Source organism: Bombyx mandarina, chromosome 03, assembly GCF_030267445.1.
Source record: "Bombyx mandarina strain Sakado chromosome 03, ASM3026744v2".
NCBI lineage: Eukaryota > Metazoa > Arthropoda > Insecta > Lepidoptera > Bombycidae > Bombyx > Bombyx mandarina.
The window spans coordinates 2,320,544-2,341,224 of NC_143210.1; the positions used below are offsets into that span (position 1 = coordinate 2,320,544).

Here is a 20,681-nt window from a genome sequence, read left to right on the forward strand (position 1 = left end):
ATTCTAAGGTCTCAGTATAGTTACAACGGCTGCCCTACCCTTCAAACGTAAACGCATTACTGCCTCACGGCAGAAATAGGCGAGGTGGCGTTACCTACCCGTGCGGACTCACAAGAGGTCCTACCACCAGTAATTTATCAACTGCTCAATCACGTGCAATTTCTAAAAATAGTAGCTTTTAAACCCGGAGTTTTAAGGTCTAATATGGATTATAGATACATAACACCTTCCTACACGGTAAAAACTCAAAATTTTTTAAAATTGAGACTTCACCTCTTCGTCCACTCATGTCTTCAATTACTAAGTTTATAGTTATCAAGATTTCACATCCTTAAGTTGCATAATAAATTAGCACTACATTTGACTTTCGCTACATTACACAGCTTATTATTATGTAGAAGTCAAACTAAGAGGAATTGCTTTAGAAAGACCCGTTTTTGATAGGCCAACAATAAAATTACTACGACAGGTATATAATAAATTAAAAGATTAACGAGAAATCTAACTAAATATGTCCGTTTGTAAGTCACGTAAACACAATTAGCATAACACAGCATTACGATCGTATAACATCTACGTGTTTATGTCAAGTACAGAGTGAAATCTGATCAACTTTCGATGATGACTGTATATTTCGGGCAGACAAGATCGAAAATTGCTTTTATTACTACAGTAGCGATGAGCACACTCACAGCGCAAGCGGTTTGGTTTTGCGCGTAGCTTTGCTTACTTCCTTGAGATTAGCCAGAGATTCATAAGATTTCAATTCTATAACAACTGAATGGCTAGTGCTGAGCGGTTATCTAAACGCCTTTTTTTATTGCTTAGATGGTTGGACGAGCTCACAGCCCACCCGGTATTAAGTGGTTACTGGAGCCCATATCTATTTCTTATCTTATCTATATCTGAGGCGAGATATTAATTTCGGTTTAAAGATGCGGAACATCTTTATGACGGCGAGATTTCAACATCATGTGTAAAAGGAGGATGCGGCATTATTTCAGGATATCTATGGATTACTGCAACCATGTTAATGAGAATATAAACAAAAGAAACTAAGATACCGCGGACTTTAGTAAAGAGTCTACAGGAAAATGACTCGAAGAGACCGCAGTCATATCATCCGTCGCTTTAGAATAATATCCGGAACATATTACAAATTATACAAATTAAGGGTTAAAGTATGAAATTGCCGTTTTATTGTAATAGGTACTTCGAATTGACATAGAACCTCCATGGTTTGAGATTTTGGAGTGAAACTTTTTTCAAATGATACCTATAAGGTTCTTCTTTTAAAAAATGTGCCACATTCGCTTATTGACTTTCAATTGTTTTTTATTCAGCTTAAATAAAAATGGAAATGGATACTTCGAAAATTCGAGTGATTTTTAAATACGAGGTCCGACGCGGAACTAACGCTGCCCCTAATACTAACTCTTCGTTTGTGGTCAAACTTTTGCTAATGCTTAAAGTCTGTGGTCAAATAGAGAATAGATTTGTTTGTCTTTAAAATTACCTTTCAGGAATATGTGATTATAGAAGTACAATATCCTTTAGACAATAGAACCATAATAATGTACAAACTTATAATTTCAATTAATTATAGTCAAATTTCGACTACTGGGGGACCACTAGTCATCATAAAATATCTAGGAAATGTAGATCGTCGGAAACTAATGTCTGAATTGGTGTTTGATTTCAAGCAAAGAAAAGTGTTAATGACATAATCGGCTGCCTTATCTCAAGGCGTTTCAATATTTGTTCTATGACAGTAAAAAAATTATAGAAAGTGCTAACGAGATTACTTTTAACCGAATCATCTTTAAATAACGGATCCATTAAAACGTTTGGAACTAAAACAATTTTACGCAAATTTTATCGCCAATGAGGAGAAAATTTCGTTTAGGTTAATTTGTCGTTATATTAATTTAGATTCGAAACTATCATTTTTATTGGATTTAAGGGATAGACTAATGAAATCCGTCTTCCTAATATTAAGTGCGACATTAAAACTAGCTCCAAATAAAGTGCCGTATGCATTCTTCTAACGGCACCGTTTTGATGCTATAATTAGGCTTATAACTAATTATCTTTTTATTTATGTTTCGGATGGTTGAATCTGCGGATCATTAACGCCATGTTTGTTTTTTTCCTTAGATGCGTGGACGAGCTCACAGCCCGCCTGGTTTTAAGTGGTTACTGGAGCCTATAAACATCTACAACGTAAATGCCGCCACTCACCCTGAGATATGACCCCCACCCTTCAAACCGAAACGCTTACTGCTTCACGGCAGAAATAGGCAGGGTGGTGGTGGAACTGACCCGTGCGGACTCACAAGAGATCCTACCACCAGACTCAAAATCCCGTGTGGTTTCAGTAAATCAACACATAAATTCGAATAGTATTAACACGCTACGCATTAAACCAACAGTCATTAGGCCGTCCGGAAAATAGTAGAGCGCCAAGATTCATTTTGATCGCATTTTAATAGATTTAATCCGAAAATAAAGTAAAAAAAGTCGTGCAAAAGCGCACGATTAACTATGGCGGACTACGGAACAGTGAAAGCGTGAAAACGGATGTGCTCGACGGCGGCACAAAACACAGTAAAACCACAATCGAAACTCGTTCTTATTCGTAATAGACTTAAGAACGAAAATGTCATGAACGTGCCGGCAGTAACCTTATTGTGATCTCGTATTATATTTTTAATTAGTTTGCGAACGAAATCGTGTTGCTGAAGATTAATCTTTCAAGAAACAAAAAAATAAAAATAAAGGTTCATTGTCCGAATCGAATAAGATGCTTTATTGTTTAGTTAAACCAGATGTTTACTTTAACATCTTTATGTGGTTATTTTTTTGTTATAGAGGGTAAGCGAACGAATAGCATGAGGTCAGAGCCTCAAAGATACTATGTAACGACTTTCCCAGTGCCGACTCATGATATCACCAACCTATGTTGTTATAGGATAAAGATAAAACTGGTAACAAATCACTATGTTATGGGTATCAGAAACTGATAAACATACTTGTATGTGTTTAGATATTTACATATCTAGATGATAATCACCCAGAAAAAAGGAAAAACAAATCTGTTCATCACACGAATGTTTGTCCGACGTGGGAATTGAACCTGCGACCCTCAGCGTAACGGTCAGAGCCGCTAAATACTGCACCACCGGGTCGGTCAGATATTTTCATGTTTCTATTTATGTTTCGTGAAAATGCGCATTGGTGCGTTTGTGATGAGCGTTTCTTCAAATTTCAAGTGATAACAGTTCAAAAGAAGCGGCAACATCACGCTCAGTTGCCAATGTAGAACAATATCTCTCGTTATTGTACCTATTTTTTTATTTTTTTATTTAATATGTTTTGTACGGACAGCTGTAAGAAGAAACACGACAATAAGGATACAGAGGCACTACTTATTTCACGTTGAAATCTCTTCCAGGCCCGCAGAAGGAAAGAAGAATTAGGAACACAAACCCAATGCTTACATACCTAAACCTGGTGCATATTATAATGATTCTAATAAGACATATTTTATAGTATTTTGTACGGTTTTCAGGAGTCTATATAGCGGTAGCCATCATACAACGGGAGATATTTGACAAATGCCTGAATCTCGCTTACGATATTTTCAAGATAAGCTTGCATATACCTACACAAGTTCCGAACAACAACATTCGGACCGTCGGTCTACCGAGCAATATCAATCACCTGATCGGTGGAAGATCTTTCACTTCTTTTTGAAGATGTCGTAAGCGAGATTCAGGCATCTGTAAAATATATTAAGTTGTATAATAGGGTAGCCACAACTACTTTTGTGGTTTAATCTTGTGTTTATTATTGTAATTATATTATTTACGAGCTTTTGTATACTTTATTACAACATTCAAATTGTCGGAAACAATATTGAGAGATTAAAAAGCTATTTGATTCAATCGATATTTCACTGAATACACGACATTTATCTTTGTAATTAAAGGTCCATTTTATTTGGTATTAGCATCAATAGTTCGGTTTTTTTAATTGAACTTCATTTATGTTTACCCCATTAAAATAGCTAAAGAAGTTTTTTTCTTATGATATTTTTTGCTAAATTTTAAACTTTAAATGGCTCTCCTGTCATCATCATCATCATCATCAGCCTATAGCAGTCTACTGCTGGACATAGGCCTCTCCAATTGTTCGCCACTCCGCACGATCCTCGGCTTCTCTCATCCAGTTCCTGCCAGCCACCCTGTACAGATCGTCACTCCACCGAGCCTGAGGGCGTCCTGCACTGCGTTTTCCAGTTCGCGGTCTCCACTCAAGAACGCGTTTACCAGAAACGGTTATCGGTTGTCCGGCTAATATGGCCAGCCCATTGCCACTTCAGCTTACTAATTCGCTGTGCTATGTCTATAACACTCTCTCTCTCTCTCTCTCTCTCTCTCCTGTAAAATTGAGGAAAGGTCGCTTAACCCAAATAATAGTCTTTCAGATCACGGTATGATCATTTAAAAAAATGCTACCTAACTCGATGGATTTATTGGTGGTATTCAAAGGGTTATCCTATCTAGATTCCAAAACCACTAATAGACTAGCATTATCTTGTTTAATGTTATTGTAATATGATCATAATTATTTGTATAATACAACCACAATATCAATCAGTTTCCTGGTGGTAGGACATCTGGTGAGTCCGCACCGGTAGCTACCGAAGCAGAAATAGGCAGGGTGGTGGTACCTATCCGCGCGGAGTCACAAGAGGTTCTACCACCAGTAAAATACCTCAATATCGTAGACAAAAAGAAAGGAAAGGAATAACTTAATAGAAATTTCCTCATCATCAATAACAAAATTCGAAAACGATTGCGTACAACACGTTATTAATTCATATTTAGTCATCGGTTTTGAAATCGACGCTTGACTATTACACGCATCAACAGAATATAAACCATGCTGGCATTTCAAACGAACCTAATGTCTCTTGAGATATCATTACAAGAATCTTGGAACGCAATTTTAACGGTCGATTCTCAAATATCAAACCGATAAACATGCATCTGGAATTGGAGGCTATAATTATTTTCGCAATAAAAAATTTCGTTTTGAAGTAATGTTGAAGTTTAATGCTGATAGAGACAGATTGCATTTGCTGAATCCCTCATCTGGAGTACGCGATTGAGCATTGCCAATCCAAAATTGTTTAGCCACACTTTAAAAACATCTAAGCAAAGTAAGGGAATTACTTGAATGGCTCTCTACTTACTGGTGGTAGGACCTGTTGTGAATCCGCACGGGTAGGTACCACCACCCTGCCTGCTTCTGCCGTGATGCAGTAATGCGTTTCGGCTTGAAGGGTGGGTGGAGGCATTTACGTTTTAGATGTCTATGGGCTCCGGTAACCACTTAACACCAGGTGGGCTGTGAGCTCGTCCACCCAACTATGCAATAAAAACACTAGTAGTTAAGTCTTCAAGATGAATAGGCCGTAGAGAATATTGGTACATACCGATATACCCCAATATAATATTTAAATAAGCTAAAACCATTAGGAAACAATCTTGACTCTGTAGTCAAAGATATGTCGATTTTAGAGGTTCTCCGTTGGAAACAAACAAAGATAACACAAGGCCACAAAGATGCCGATTGACCAACAAAATATGGACCAAACGTTCTATCAATAAAATCTAAATTGACACCGAACTATGGAATTTTGCTTCAGATAATCCCAAAAAATGTTTGATTTATTATCAATCGCACAATAAAATATTTTCTTGAAATGAGACAGAAATAATTGGAGACGGCAAGGTTTTAATCATATTGAAGCATCCTGCTATTTCCCTTGTCTTTTAGTACACAGTTTTCTTTTTTTGGGACTGATGTATCACGAATAGTTTGGAAAGCTTGCCGCTTAACTCGAACCATATACGAACTTATATGCAATTTTTTCGTTTACCAAAATTTACCAGTAGTCTCTCTCGTTTCTTCTTGATTGACGGGCGAGAGTTACTCAATCGCATCTATATGTAACCTCTATATGCTTTATGACATAAACCTTAAAGAGGTTATAATGAGTTATACAGGTGACACATAAATGGTATTTTGAATATTGAAACATAAGAACTGGTGAAGCTTAAATGTTTTTTCTCTAAACAGAGCAAGCTAAACATTATTTTATGATACATAAAATAATACATAAATACATAAAATGATACATAAAATAATACATTATAAAACAACATTTAAGCTATTGCTCCACCAGTTCTTATGTTTCATGTGTTTCAATATTCAAAATAAAATTTATATGTCACCTGTATAACTTATTATAACCTCTTTAAGATTTATATCATAAATCATATAGAGGTTACATATACACTAAGTATTTACGTACGAGATGTAATATAGAAGCTATAGAAGAAACAGTTGAAGATATCCATCCGTTAGAGTTACTGTACGAAGTCAGAAAAAATGGCTATACTTGTGTGTTCAAGCGATAACAGATACATTTGATCTGCTTATCATCAACTTATGTTTCACGGTCGCTAGACATAACGCGCAGAGAAGCTGAACAATGAAAATGAACTGGCAACTGGCACACTGCATTATATTGTCATTTTCTTCCCTACCTATGCTGATAGCCTTGAGAGGCTATTTCAGCGTCGCCCTAACATGTGAGCTCACGGGGCTCGAACCGGAGTGTTGCTAACACTGGCCCTAGCAAGAGCAGTGCTTCGCGAAATCTACTACCGGATCGGAAACGCGACCCACTGAAAAGATCCGGCGAGAAACTCAGTGGGCTGTGATATTGTCATTTTGTAATCTACACAATTTCAGATATTGGCAATGAACTATTTATTTCAAGGTATTGTTTCGATGTTATATTGTAAGTTGTCATTATAATTTTTGGGCGACACCAAAAAAATATTGCTTTTTTTTTACAATAGTCCGCCATTCTCGGTTATGTATTCGTAAATGCTAAGTGAGTACTTCGATAGCGAGAACAAATAAACGCCAAAGTGATAATATTTGTTTGTTGCTCTAGATGTTCTCTCGGCTCAGTCGCAATTGAGTAATTATCGGAACCCATGGACGTAGATTCCTGCAACTCAGCTTCATAAATAAGGCCACAGTATCAATTGTATTATGACATGACACTTTGAAATTCAAACTTTTTTTTTATGATTGAGGGATCACTGGTGGTCCGGAGGTTTTTCTAGTTTCACCAGGACAGGTGGGCGAACAAGGCCTCAGCCAAGAGGGGTGTGATTTAGCAACAGCTATTCGCTTGATAAGGTGCTTAATATTTCCTATTTTCCTATATGGACCAGGAACATGGACGATCCATCAAAAATGTAGTAAAAAGATTGACGCCCTTGAGATGTGGTGCTGGAGACGCTTGCTGAGGGTAAAATGGACTGCTCACCGCACTAATGTATCCATCCTCAAAGAGCTCCAAATCAAACAAAGGCTTTCGTCGATTGTGCAATTGCGAATCCTTAATATGTTTGGACATATCATTCGTAATGAAAGCTCGTTGGAACGTTTAGTGGTTCAAGGAAGAGTAGACGGTCAACGCTCTCGCGGCCGATCATCCACAAGGTGGACAGACTTGATTAAATCATCTACGAAGTGTTCCCTTACTGAGTGTACGCGTACCGCCACAAATAGAGATAGATGGAGAAGTCTCTCAAAAGCCGCAACCAAACATTAAGACATACGTAACCACGACCACTCCGCCAGGAGTGTACGACTGAGAAGAAGAAGAAATCCGAGTACGTCCAAAGGATACCTAACAACTCAAGAGTAGCTGTTTCGCGAATGAATTCCAAACGTACCACTAGATATACCGCTTCAATTCTATAAACATAATACCATACATGTGTCGTACAATAATCATTTGTTATCTAAACATGTATGTTCTGGTGTACGTACGTACGTAATAAGCCCGTATTTCTCTGACTTTGAAAACGCAACAGACTAACCCTCAGACACAGCCCACTGAGTTTCTCGCCGGATCTTCTCGGTGGGTCGCGTTTCCGATCCTGTGGTAGATTCTGCGAAGCACGGCTCTTGCTAGGGTTCGTGTTAGCAACGTCGTCAGGTTTGAGCCCCGTGAGCTCACCTACTAGTTAAGGTTACGCTGATATAGCCTCTCAAGGCTCTCAGCTTAAGTAGGAAAAAAAAAGCAACAGATGATAGTGTAAAGTTTTGAGTGAACGTAATCAATGCCGTGGATATGCTGCAAAACACTACGCTTCCCTGAACACAGAACTGCGTTATACTCAAATTCCTCTACTGTTTCAGCAACTCGTTTTTGGAATAGCCTTCCCCCGAGTTTACGTGAGGCACGTTCAGTTGATATTTTGAAAGCGAAAATACATGATCTCTTCTTCAAAACACAGATCGCTTGATTGCTTTGTACTATGTTGTGGTTTATATAATTTATTTTATTTGATATGTATTTCATATCTATGTATTTTGTATGTATAAATGTATGTCTATGTATTTATTTTGGTAATCTATATCTATACTAATATATAAATCTACAGTGGTTTTTACGATGTTCCGTTATGTGCATCCGATTGACTTGAAACTTGGTATCCATGTAGAAAACACATGTACTTAATGGATAGGCTAATATTTATATGAGTATTGGACTCCCTACACCAGTTGCGGGGGCGTTAATGATGAGAATCTTTGTGGGGGTGAGAAATAACAATGTTAATTTTAAATGCCCAGCGAAGCGTATGGGTACAGCTAGTTCTTTATATCCTAGCGTTTATTTTCACTCATATCTACTATAATTCTTTAAATTATCGCCATGTATTAACTTTATCACAGCTACGCACTTCTTGAATCTTTCACTTCATCAACGAGGGTTAACTGGAAGAGAATGTCTGCATGGCGTTAAGTTCGCTTTTATACAATGTTTTCGTACAATAAAGAATTTTCAATCAATCAATCAATATGCTGGAGAAGATTGGATACGGAAGACGGAGGACCGTTCATTGTGGCTACTATGGGAGAGGCCTAGATCCAGAAGTGAATAGATACAGGCTGATGCTGATGATCAGTGGCGGATTAACACTAAGGCCCGGTAGGCACGGGCCTAGGGCGGCCAGATTTAGGGGCGGCCCCAATCTTATCAAAAAACTTATTATAACGTATGGCGGGCGGACTGCACTGCATGGGGCAATCTATGCCGCATAAAACTAATCATTTTCGTAAATTTCTAAATCTATTTAGATAAAAGTTGGCAATAAAGTAATTTCATTATGTAGTCTATATGGTGGATGCTGAGAAAGGGGCGGCTGATGGCTTGAGACTGCAAATCCGCCACTGATGATGGATGATGTAATTAATGCAACTTTTCTTGTTTACAAATTGGCCTATTAACACGAAACGCGGCTACATTTCTCGCTTAAATTACAATCACTTCAAGCGAGTACCTTATGATTCTGTATGTGTAATTTTCTTTTATCTCAACTACATTTCTCGGCAGGAAATGGCTTTAATTTTTAATAAATACTTTTTATTGCTGTATTTTTTTTGTCTCAACTTTAAGACTGATTTTTTTAATTTGTACTATTACACAAAAACCTTTTGAAAATAATTTCATTAATATGTGCGATATGTTACTACAACTTAAGATTTAAATTTAAATTCATTAATATCTTAGCATATAGCATTATCAAATTTAAGTTTGAAATATTTTAAGGCTTAGTCTAAAGTCAGTGAATTAATTAAACAAGATAAACCACTGACCTGATCCACAAAGTTCTCCGCGGTAAACCTCTTCGTGAATTCTGTGAAGGTCTCCTTATCTTGGAGGCTCTCGCGGCGCGCTCGCTCCACCTTCAGCTTCTTGATCCCGCTGATGTCCTTCGACATTTTGAGCTCCTCTATCAGATCGGTTTTAGCGCTACGGTAGTTCTCAGCCGCGCTGGGTATACACTGCAGGCTGAGGGACCTGGTTGGGGGCGGTGCGGACATGGTCTTGGTGGCCGGGGTCCGCAGCCGGACGGCGGAGAGGTCAGCGCTGCTGATGGCCGCGAGGGGTTGGGGCGCGAGGGGCGGAGGCGGGGGCGCATCCTCGGGCACGGGCGGCGGCGGAGGAGGCCGGCCCTCCGCCGCGCCCTCGTCCCGCTTGCAGGGCGCCGTGATTGTTTTCAAGTACTCGGAGGGTTTGATGAGGCGGTCGGGCGCGTTGTGCGGGAAGGCTGGCGGCACGAATGGTAGCGCGGGCTGCTTGTTGACGAGGTTGGGTCCGCGCGGTCGCTCGTCGTCTGCAGAGGCGCGTCGTCCCGCTGTGGAACGCAAACACTTGAGAGGGGAGAGAAAGTCCGCGCATCGCCGCGCACGCACACAACGCGACCGCGTCGTACCACATCGAGCATTCAATCACACAACACATCATACAGATGTAGTGAGAAATTATTTCCTTTCAGGAAAACTCGGATCTTTATCGGAATACGATGACAGCCGAACTGTCAATGAATGTTTGTATTATAAGTACAGGTACATATTAAATATTATTTCTTGAATTGGATTTTTTAACAATTTTCGTGGTTTCGGCATGGCTATACAACCTTTTTATAAGTAATGTGAAAATATCATTAAAACTATATAGAATATTTGCATTGCGTATTATCCACTCTATATATATCTTGGTACTGAAGCTATTTGTGAGAGCACGATAAATACGAACTTTTTCGAAAAATACGAATAATTTTTTTTTCTCACTATATCTGTCCCTATATTTTTTTATGATGAAGGTTTACTGGTGGCCTTTCCAGTTTCACAAGGACAGGTGGGCGAGACAACACATCTTCCTATTTACCGACAACCCGATGACAGTAACATCGTGCAAAAGCAAACGACCGTAGCAAGTATGCAAGATGTCGAAGTCGTCGTGCCCTAAAAGATAAGACGTCGCGCCGGTGTTCGAATCTCAGGCGGGTACTAATTTTTCTAATGAAATACGTACTCAATAAATGTTCACGATTGACTTCCACGGTGAAGGAATAACATCGTGTAATAAAAATGAAACCCGCAAAATTATAATTTGCGTAATTACTGATGGTAGGACCTCTTGTGAGTCCGCGCGAATGGGTACCACCGCCCTGCCTATTTCTGCCGTGAAGCAGTAATGCGTTTCGGTTTGAAGGATGGGGCAGCCGTTGTAACTATACTGAGACCTTAGAACTTACATCTCAAGGTGGGTGGCGCATTTACGTTGTGGATGTCTATGGGCTCCAGTAACCACTTAACACCAGGTGGGCTGTGAGCTCGTCCACCCATCTAAGAAAAAAAAAAGATGTAGTTTACCTTCCGAATTATACTAACTACATTGTGATAGAGTACATATAAATAATAACGATGATCGGTAATGAGCGAACAATTAATGTTAGGTTTGGTTCGAAACGCCATGAATACTTTACAGTTTTCGTGGTCACGGACGACCGTAAACCCAAAACCAAAGTAAATATTACAAAATTACAATGTTATGTGAGCGATATGACGTAGTGGAGAACATACTGCCCAAGACCGATGCGAATGGAAGAATTTGGTTCGAGCCCTATAACCCAGCAGAGGGTAATAGGAAAGAAAGAAAAAGATGAAGCGGCGTAAATGTGTTTTTCATTTTAAATCAGGCTATTGTTCGAGTTTTAAATTTAGAGCGAGATTTAAATTGTTCAAGATGATACCAACGTCTCGTTTTTACCATCGCACCGCTCGCTACCGGAGTAGAGTTCATCCATACTACCTGGAGCCACTACGGTCATCGACAGTGCGTTTCCAGAGATCTTTTTTGCCACGTACCATCCGGCTTTGGAATGAGCTCCCCTCCACGGTGTTTCCCGAGCGCTATGACATGTCCTTCTTCAAACGAGGCTCGTGGAAAGTATTAAACGGTAGGCAGCAGCTTGGCTCTGCCCCTGGCATTGCTGACGTCCAAGAGCGACGATAACCACTCACCATCAGGTGGCCCGTATGCTCATCTGCCTGTACGGCAATAAAAAAACGTCTAAGACTCGCGAAGGCCTTATAGAACTATCTTTAGGCGAATATAATTAATTACATTTCAAAACTAAGAGAACTTTTATAATTAGTTGTGAGTATTACGAATTTGTTAAATTGTTTTTTTTTATTAATTCAAAGATATTTTCTCAGAAAAATGTTCAAACTCGAACTAAGCTAGCCAATAAGTACATATTAATATTATTAGTAGGGCGGGGATTAAAAAACCGGCTTTCATAGTTTTTAAGAAAAAACTTGTTGGTGCTTTATTATAATATTATATTAGTATTTATTTTTATTTATTTAAAATCTTATTAATTACACAATATTTTTAAAAAAGATATTAAAAATATTTTTTTTTTAAAAACACTATATAAAAATAGATTGCCGCTGATGGCTGTGTAAGACACAAGCCACAAGTAGTTAGGACTCCAGAGTGAGAAACCTCACAATGCGCGCAGTATCGAGGATAACTGCCTTCTGTATTAGACCTCTAACCCAGCTGGATTATTATTATATTAATATTATCAATATAATTGAGTATCCGCGTAGATTTTCTCGTGTAAACAAAACACGATTGAAAAGCAAGCCAATGTATTACGTGATTAAAAATGAAAATTATTTTAACGACTTCCGATGCTCAAATAGTTTACAGTCTTCCGTGATTGCTGAAACTACCGGTTAAACAAAATATTTTATCCGCTCGATGGCCTCTCTGACATATAGCTAATAGTTTTCATAGAAGTTACGGTAATTGCAAGTAAAATTTCCCATATCAACTTGGCACATGTAACCGAAGTCTTTCAATGCCTTTTTGAAATCTCTATTACCTATAGAAAGACACGTCACTGTGTTCGCTCTAGACTATTCGCCTTATACACACATAGTTGACGATAACCACAAACAGCATTTTAGAAACTTTGAAATTATCTAGAATAATACGCTTCCAGAGAACTTTCCTTCAATACATTTAACAAATTGTGTTTATCTGCGTACTTTCTTAAGGAATCAGAAACACCTCAAACTGTGCGATATTTTAGCTGTTTATTATTGACAAACAAAATAATCAAGAAGTATTTGCGGAAACTGCTACAGATGTCCCGAAATTAAACCCGCAAAATAATAATTTGCGTAATTACTGGTGCTAGGACCTCTTGTGAGTCCACACGGGTAGGTACCATCGCCCTGCCGATTTCTGTCGTGAAGCAGTAATGCGTTTCGGTTTGAAGGGTGGGGCAGCCGTTGCAACTATACTTGAGACCTTAGAACTTATATCTCAAGGCGGGTGACGCATTAACGTTGTATATGTCTATGGGCTCCAGTAACCACTTAACACCAGGTGGGCTGTGAGCTCGTCCACCCATTTAAGCATTTTTTTTTTTTATATATTTCGACTGTTGCATTAAAGTGTCATTTTGATATAGATTTTGAGAGATTTGTTTACATCATACGATATAATAAGTAAGATGACTATTCTTACTATTCTCGACTACCCTAGCCTAAACAAACATAATGACTCGTCTATAAACAACATACTCTAGCGCTTATTATCATAGTGCAGTTTTAGCTTAGGTCTATGATATTTTAGTACCTAAAACTGTGGTGCTCTTTTAAATAGTTGCATAAAGTATCTGTAACTTTAGTTTTAATTGAAGAATTTAATTAAAATACCATTTTTTGTTTTCTTAAAATAATGCGAATAAAATATTGAACACAATACACTCGTATTGAACTGACACCTTTATGACACAACGCCTTCTTTATTTGACTATATTTTATTCTTACACTTATTTCTTGCCAAAGTGATTTGTTAATAATAAAATAAAAATGGATTTCAAAATATTAATTGCTATAATCGAAGCAAGTCACAGTTGACCGGCTCTGCTCACACAATTTAAGTACACCGTTTAAATAACTTGCTTCGTAATAGCGAGTACTTTAAGTGTGGAGAAATGTTTACGTAAAGAAACCCATTTGTTAAGTTGCTCATTGATTTCCACACAAAACTAGAAGACAAATTTTATTTGGTAGGCAGCCGCTTGGCTCTGCCCCTGGCATTGCTGACGTCCATGAGCGACGGTAACCACTTACCATCAGGTGGGCCGTATGCTCGTCTGCCTATAGGGCAATAAAAAAAAATAAAAAAAAATTTGATACATTTTATTTTTATTTTTGGAGTTTACTCCTTTAGAATCGATTTACATATATAGGCCCGGGGTATGAAAATTATGGGGACCAAAATCGTACTAGCATGTCACACGAAATGCGTTATGCGCCTGATTGGCTCCTGATTGCGTGATGCGTGCGCGCGCCAATCAAAATCGTACTAGCATGTCACACGAAATGCGTTATGCGCCTGATTGGCTCCTGATTGCGTGATGCGTGCGCGCGCCAATCAAAATCGTACTAGCATGTCACACGAAATGCGTTATGCGCCTGATTGGCTCCTGATTGCGTGATGCGTGCGCGCGCCAATCAGGAGCCAACGCGCGGCCGCGTTATCGCAGGTGACGCCGGGCTGCTGCGCCGGCAGTCCGCCACAAAGCCTCGTACTGATCGCGCGTTTCTCTCATTATTGTATTTTCATATATTTGTTAGTCGTTTGTTTTGTGTCTCGTTAATTTGTTAATAATCTGTAGTGTATCGTGTTGTCGTAATATAGAACTATTTCTCGTATTGTTTCGTTTAATTTTTTATATCCAGTAAACTCCAGTCGTGCGTCGGAGCGGACACACACACTTTTTTTTTTATTGCTTAGATGGTTGGACGAGCTCACAGCCCACCTGATGTTAAGTGGTTACTGAAGCCCATGGACATCTACAACGTAAATGCGCCACCCACCTTGAGATATAAGTTCTAAGATCTCAGTATAGTCACAACGGCTGCCCCACCCTTCAAACCGAAATGCGTTACTGCTTCACGGCGGAAATAGGCAGGGCGGTTGACTTTCGCAACGTTTGACTTTCACAGAATTTGTTACTTAAATATAAATTTCAACTAATTTAGCGCACACAAGTTATCGCGAGCGATTTTTTGCCTTCAGGAAGTTCTTCGACTTATAATAATCACCAAGTCAAAAAGATAATTCGAACGAATTATTTACATATCAATAAAAGTCTTTGAAATTGGTTCGGGCTTTTAAAAGATTTCATTCAAAGAAAACAAACCCAAAAAAATTTTGCGTTTGTTATGGAGTACACAGCCAATGTCTTTACTACAGAATCTATTATATTATAACTATAACTATACTTGAGGCCTTAGAACTTATATCTCTATGTGAGTGGCGCATTTACGTTGAAGATGTCTATGGGCTCCGGTAACCACTTAACACCAGGTGGGCTGTGAGCTCGTCCACACATCTAAGCAATAAAAAAAAATCAATTTATTGGTATAGACACAATTAGTACAGGAGGTACAGCAATTGGTACTTTTTTGTTCTAGGTTCAACCACTGTCACTGAAGCACAAACATTTAGTGATAGATTTTAAATACCCGGCCTTTATCATTAAGACAAACCCCTACACATCAATCCTAAATATTTTAATTATATTATAAAGAGGAAAGATTTGTTTGTTTGTTTGTTTCGAATAGGCTCCGAAACTACTGGACCGATTTGAAAAATTATTTTTCCATTAGAAGCCGACATTGTCCCTGATGAACATAGGCTACTTTTTCAATTTTTTTTTTTTTTTTGTTTCATGTGTGTTTTAATGTTTCCGAAGCGAAGTGAGGGCGGGTCGCTAGTCCTAAATATTTTAATATTCATTCATTAACGAATTTTTTTTAATTCACAATTATAGCTACCTCATTCACCGAGCTTTATAAAAAATGCTTTTTATAATAAAACCCGATGCTAGAACTAAAGCATTACTCAGTGTGAATGAGGGTCAACTAAAAATTATGCTAATTCTACAATGAACGATGGAAAAGTGGAAATCAATGCGAAAAATCACCAAAAAATGTTTTAAAGATAAATTAGAATTAAAGGAACATTGGTGGAACATTGAGTGCGATTTTTTTTATGGCATAACGGGTGGACGAGCTAACAGCCCACCTGGTGTTAAGTGGTTACCGGAGCCCATAGACATCTACAACGTAAATGCCTCACCCACCTTGAGATATGAGTTCTAAGGTCTCAGTATAGTTACAGCCGCTGCTCCACGCTTCAAACCGAAACGCATTACTGCTTCGCGGCAGAAACAGGAGGGGCGGTGGTAACTACCCGTGCGGACTCACAAGAGGTCCTCCAGTAAAAAATGTTACATTAAGATTTACAAAAACATTGTTAATAAGATATATCGGAAAAGTACCAAAGCAAAAACGATGATTCATCATAACTAAGACAAAAGATTAAAAAATGAACTAGAAAGTCTTAATTACGGCTAAACTAACGGTCTAGATTGCCAAAGCTACTGCATTCATAAAAGTTACCGTTTATTTCGAATGCTACAATACTGAAATGGTTTACAGTCTGATTACTGAAACTGTGCTGTGGTTTGGCATCTTTATGACTAATTAAAATTACAATTCGAATATACAATAGGTACCACCACCCTGCCTATATCTGCCTACTGGTGGTAGGCGGACGTCTTGTGAGTCCGCACAGGTAGGTACCACCACCCTGCCTATTTCTGCCGTGAAGCAGTAATGCGTTTCGGTTTGAATGGCGGGGCAGCCGTTGTACTGTTACAAGTGAGACCTTAGAACTCATGTCTCAAGGTGGGTGACGGCATTTACGTTGTAAATGTCTATTGGCTCCGGTAACCACTCAACACCAGGTGGGCAGTGAGCTCGTCCACCCATCTAAGCAATAAAAAAATAAAAATAAAATACATTGTTTTCAGATTTGAAAACTGTGATCATTTAAAAATGAGATTTCATTAAACAGATAATCTAAAATTGCAATTTAAAAGTCGAGATCCCTTGAAAACAACAGAAATCCGTGAGATAATACGATATTATGATGGAGACATTTTATTTAATTTTGGGCTTTGAAGCAATCTCGAGCACGCATTGCATTTACGAGTACGAGAGGCATGTACTTTCCAAATTATACAGAATTATAAGCAAAACATGATAAGAACTTAAATTAGAATAATTGTAAATAGACATGCCTTAAAAAAAACCGACTTCAAATAAATAAATAAAAGATATTCCAAAACAAATTAATATACACTAAAAACAATAATCATCGAAATCAGTTGGCGTGATATTGAGTTATTGAGTTATTCATCTATTTGTCGCGCACGTACTTAACGCAAATTTAAGACTTATATGGTTTTCTCATGGATACCATTATCAGAACTGTAGTAAATTAAAATGGAACAACACGAGAAGTGACAGATTTCTAATAAAAAAGGATCATCAAAATCGAATCACCCAGTCAAAAGTTATGAGGTAACAAACATAAAAGAAACTTACAGTCGAATTGAGAACAATTTAGGTGACCTAGTCTATCAAGAAGACATTTTTTACAAGGTGCCTAAGTATATCTCAAGTATCTTGGACCTTACGAAATTACAAAAGTAAAAGGAAATAATAGATACAACATGAATAAGATCGGAGCCAACGAAGCTTGAATTAACACAAGCAGTTCCTCGGATTATATGAAGCCATGGATATTCCCAGAATCTGATTGATCCCGGTCACATGAACCCAGGACCGCTGTGTCGCATGATTATTGTGATATCTTTGATGACAACACCGCCACAAGATACATCGCATGTATTTGCATATGCAATTTGTTCGGTTTTTGGGTTACAACTTAAAATTTCCCGCCGATTCGTTCGATAACCGAGCGACAGTTGCGTCAAGCTCTGTGACCGTATGACTGATTTTGAAAAAACACTTAAAGTCATTGGGCCTTTGGGTTTGTTTTTCTTAAAATCTTATTATTATTTCTTAAAATCTTTCTCAACATCGACAAAACTGATTGTACTATAATACATATCTTAAAATATGATTTCTTTAATGAAATAGTTTTACACTATTCTTACGAAAGTAGGTGAATACGCGGTTTATCCGACAAATTAATTCTCGCGGTGGTTTCAGTATCGCATTGCTACTTTCACGAAGTAATTATGAATTGTTTAAAAATAATACCCATTGCTCTTCCATTATCGTTACTATTATCCAAACTGGTTTATTCCGTGCCATACTAGGTACCAGTTTACTGTCGTAATAGATTCTAGCCGTTGTGACATTAAAATTGAGTCTCCAACATCATGTCGGAGACTCATCTCCTCGACATTCTTTATTCTGTTCTCAATAATCCGTGTCCTCAATATTTACGCGATAGATTTATATCTCTCAGTAATTATGGTCGTAATCTACGGACTCTTTACAACAAAATACTACGCTTCCCTGAACACACAACTGCGTTACACTCAAATTCCTTTACTGTTTCAGCAACTCGTCTTTGGAATAGTCTTCCCCCGAGTTTTCGTCAAGCACGTTCAGTTGATATTTTAAAAGCGAAAATACATGACCTCTTTTTTAAAAAACACAGATCGCTTGATTGTTTTGTGGTATGTTGTGGTTTATATAATTTATTTTATTTGATATGTATTTCTTATCTATGTATTTTGTATGTATGTATCTATGTATTTATTTTGCAAATAACCTAGTGTTCATTTTCACTCATAGTTCTTTAAATTATCGCCATGTACCTATTAACTTTATCACAGCTACGCACTTCTTGCATCTTTCACTTCATCAACGAGGGTTAACTGGAAGAGAATGTCTGCATGGCGTTAAGTTTGCCTTTGTACAATATTTTTGTGCAATAAAGATTTTTTTTTCATTCATTCATTCATTCATTCATTCATTCATTCCTGTCATATTTTTGTGCAATAAAGATATTTTTCATTCATTCATTCATTCATGTCTCAAGGTAGACGCGTTCAATATGATGTAGCCACAAAACAGCAGGCCACCAGTAATCTTTCAATCATAAAAAAAAGCAGGCGGACTCTGTACGCTTAGTGCGAGCTTTTTAACGTTCTCGATGGCGTAAAAGTTAACTCATATTTGTATGGAGTTGGAACAGCGCCCCTAGCGACAAACGTAGGCAAACGATGTATAACAAAAGCAAACGGAAAATCCAAAAGAACTCGATACCCGTTCACGAAACGAGGGAAGGTAAATCGAAATTAAGTTAAACACAACGACTGACCGGATATAATAGGTACCGTGACGAAATTTGATTCGCCGACGCCGATCCTTTGAAAACAGAAAGTTATGCAAAAAAGAAACATTCAAAAAACAATTAATTCGTATTAACTTTTACATACATTTTATTGTTTGTGAGTGCGCCGCAATCAGAACGAGACTAACTGCCCATTAGCTTCGGTAGAAAGTGAACAGACTTATTTGGACCGGCCGAGATAATCCCAAGTATTTTTACATCGAATAAAATATATTAAAATAGGAAACGAATTATGTTTGTATTTGTATTTTAATTCGGGCTTGTTATATGCTCATCAACCGTAGAATGTTCTGGAACTTTTAGAATGCGGTTGCTTGCGACTATTAATGTTGGTAGGACCTCTTGTGAGTCCGCGCGGGCACCACCACCCTGCCTTTTTCTGCCGTGAAGCAGTAATGCGTTTCGGTTTGAAGGGTGTAACCATACTGAGACCTTAGAACATATATCTCAAGGTGGGTGGCGCATTTACGTTGTAGATGTCTATGGGTCGCATTAACCACTTAACACCAGATGGGCTGTGAGCTCGTCCACCCATCTAAACAATAAAAAAAAATCATTCGGGGTTTCACGATGAAATCTATTTTGGTATGTCAATTTAAATCAGCAAGAGAAATTTTCACAAAAACAGCTTTCTTATTGCCCTTCTAGCCAGACGAACATACGGACCCTTGGTGATGAGTGTGGTTACCGTCGCTGCGGCAATACACGCTTCGATTACCTCTGTAAACCTCGTTTGAAGAAAGACCTGTCATAGCGTTCGGGAAACTTGGAGGAGAAGATAATTCCAGAGCCGGGCGGTACGTGACAAAAAAAGAAAAAGATCTCTTGAGAACTATAAATACCGGTAAGTAATTCAAGATTCCCTTAAAACAGCGTTAATGTACCAACGAAATACTTAACGTTTTAGTGAAACACGGGATGCATACACAGTCGAAGGAGCTAATAATAATGGATAAGGACAAATATAATGCAACCACCTATCTTGTGTCATGAACTGTCATATATAATTTATTGCAGGCCATAACACTCTTCAAAACAATAGATGCCCACACCGCAACGGAGATAGACAGGATTGTGGTACCAACCCATGCGGGCTCAATGGCCAGTAAATTTTAACTAATAATAAAAGACTCTTACTTAAACTCAAAGCCAGTAATCGCGGAACTATAGTAAAGTGATTGATTGAAGCTACGAAGACTATGAAATTAATGAAGTAATTAATGCAAAATGGCTTTTTAAACTGTATTCCTTCTATGGCTCGAGAAAATACTTGAAAAACTTCTCGATATGAAGAGTTTGTTTAGATTACAGTGAATTTCGGTTATAACGACGGCGGAGGGGCACTTTAATGTCGTCGCTATATCCGGAGGTCGCTATATCCGAAATAATGTAAAGTCATGTACTTAAGTATTTACTTATCATTTATTTAATTACGGTATACACAGGTGTTATTGAAAAA

The 20,681-nt window shown here is 38.1% G+C and overlaps 1 protein-coding gene across 1 annotated transcript in view; it reads right to left on the reverse strand.

The window, feature by feature from the left end:
- f (espin protein forked) overlaps positions 1-20,681 on the reverse strand; it is a 90,937-nt gene that overhangs the window by 4,655 nt on the left and 65,601 nt on the right. Inside the window, 1 exon segment of the mRNA XM_028186481.2 lies at positions 9,760-10,301. Coding sequence (XP_028042282.2) covers positions 9,760-10,301 — 542 coding nt within the window.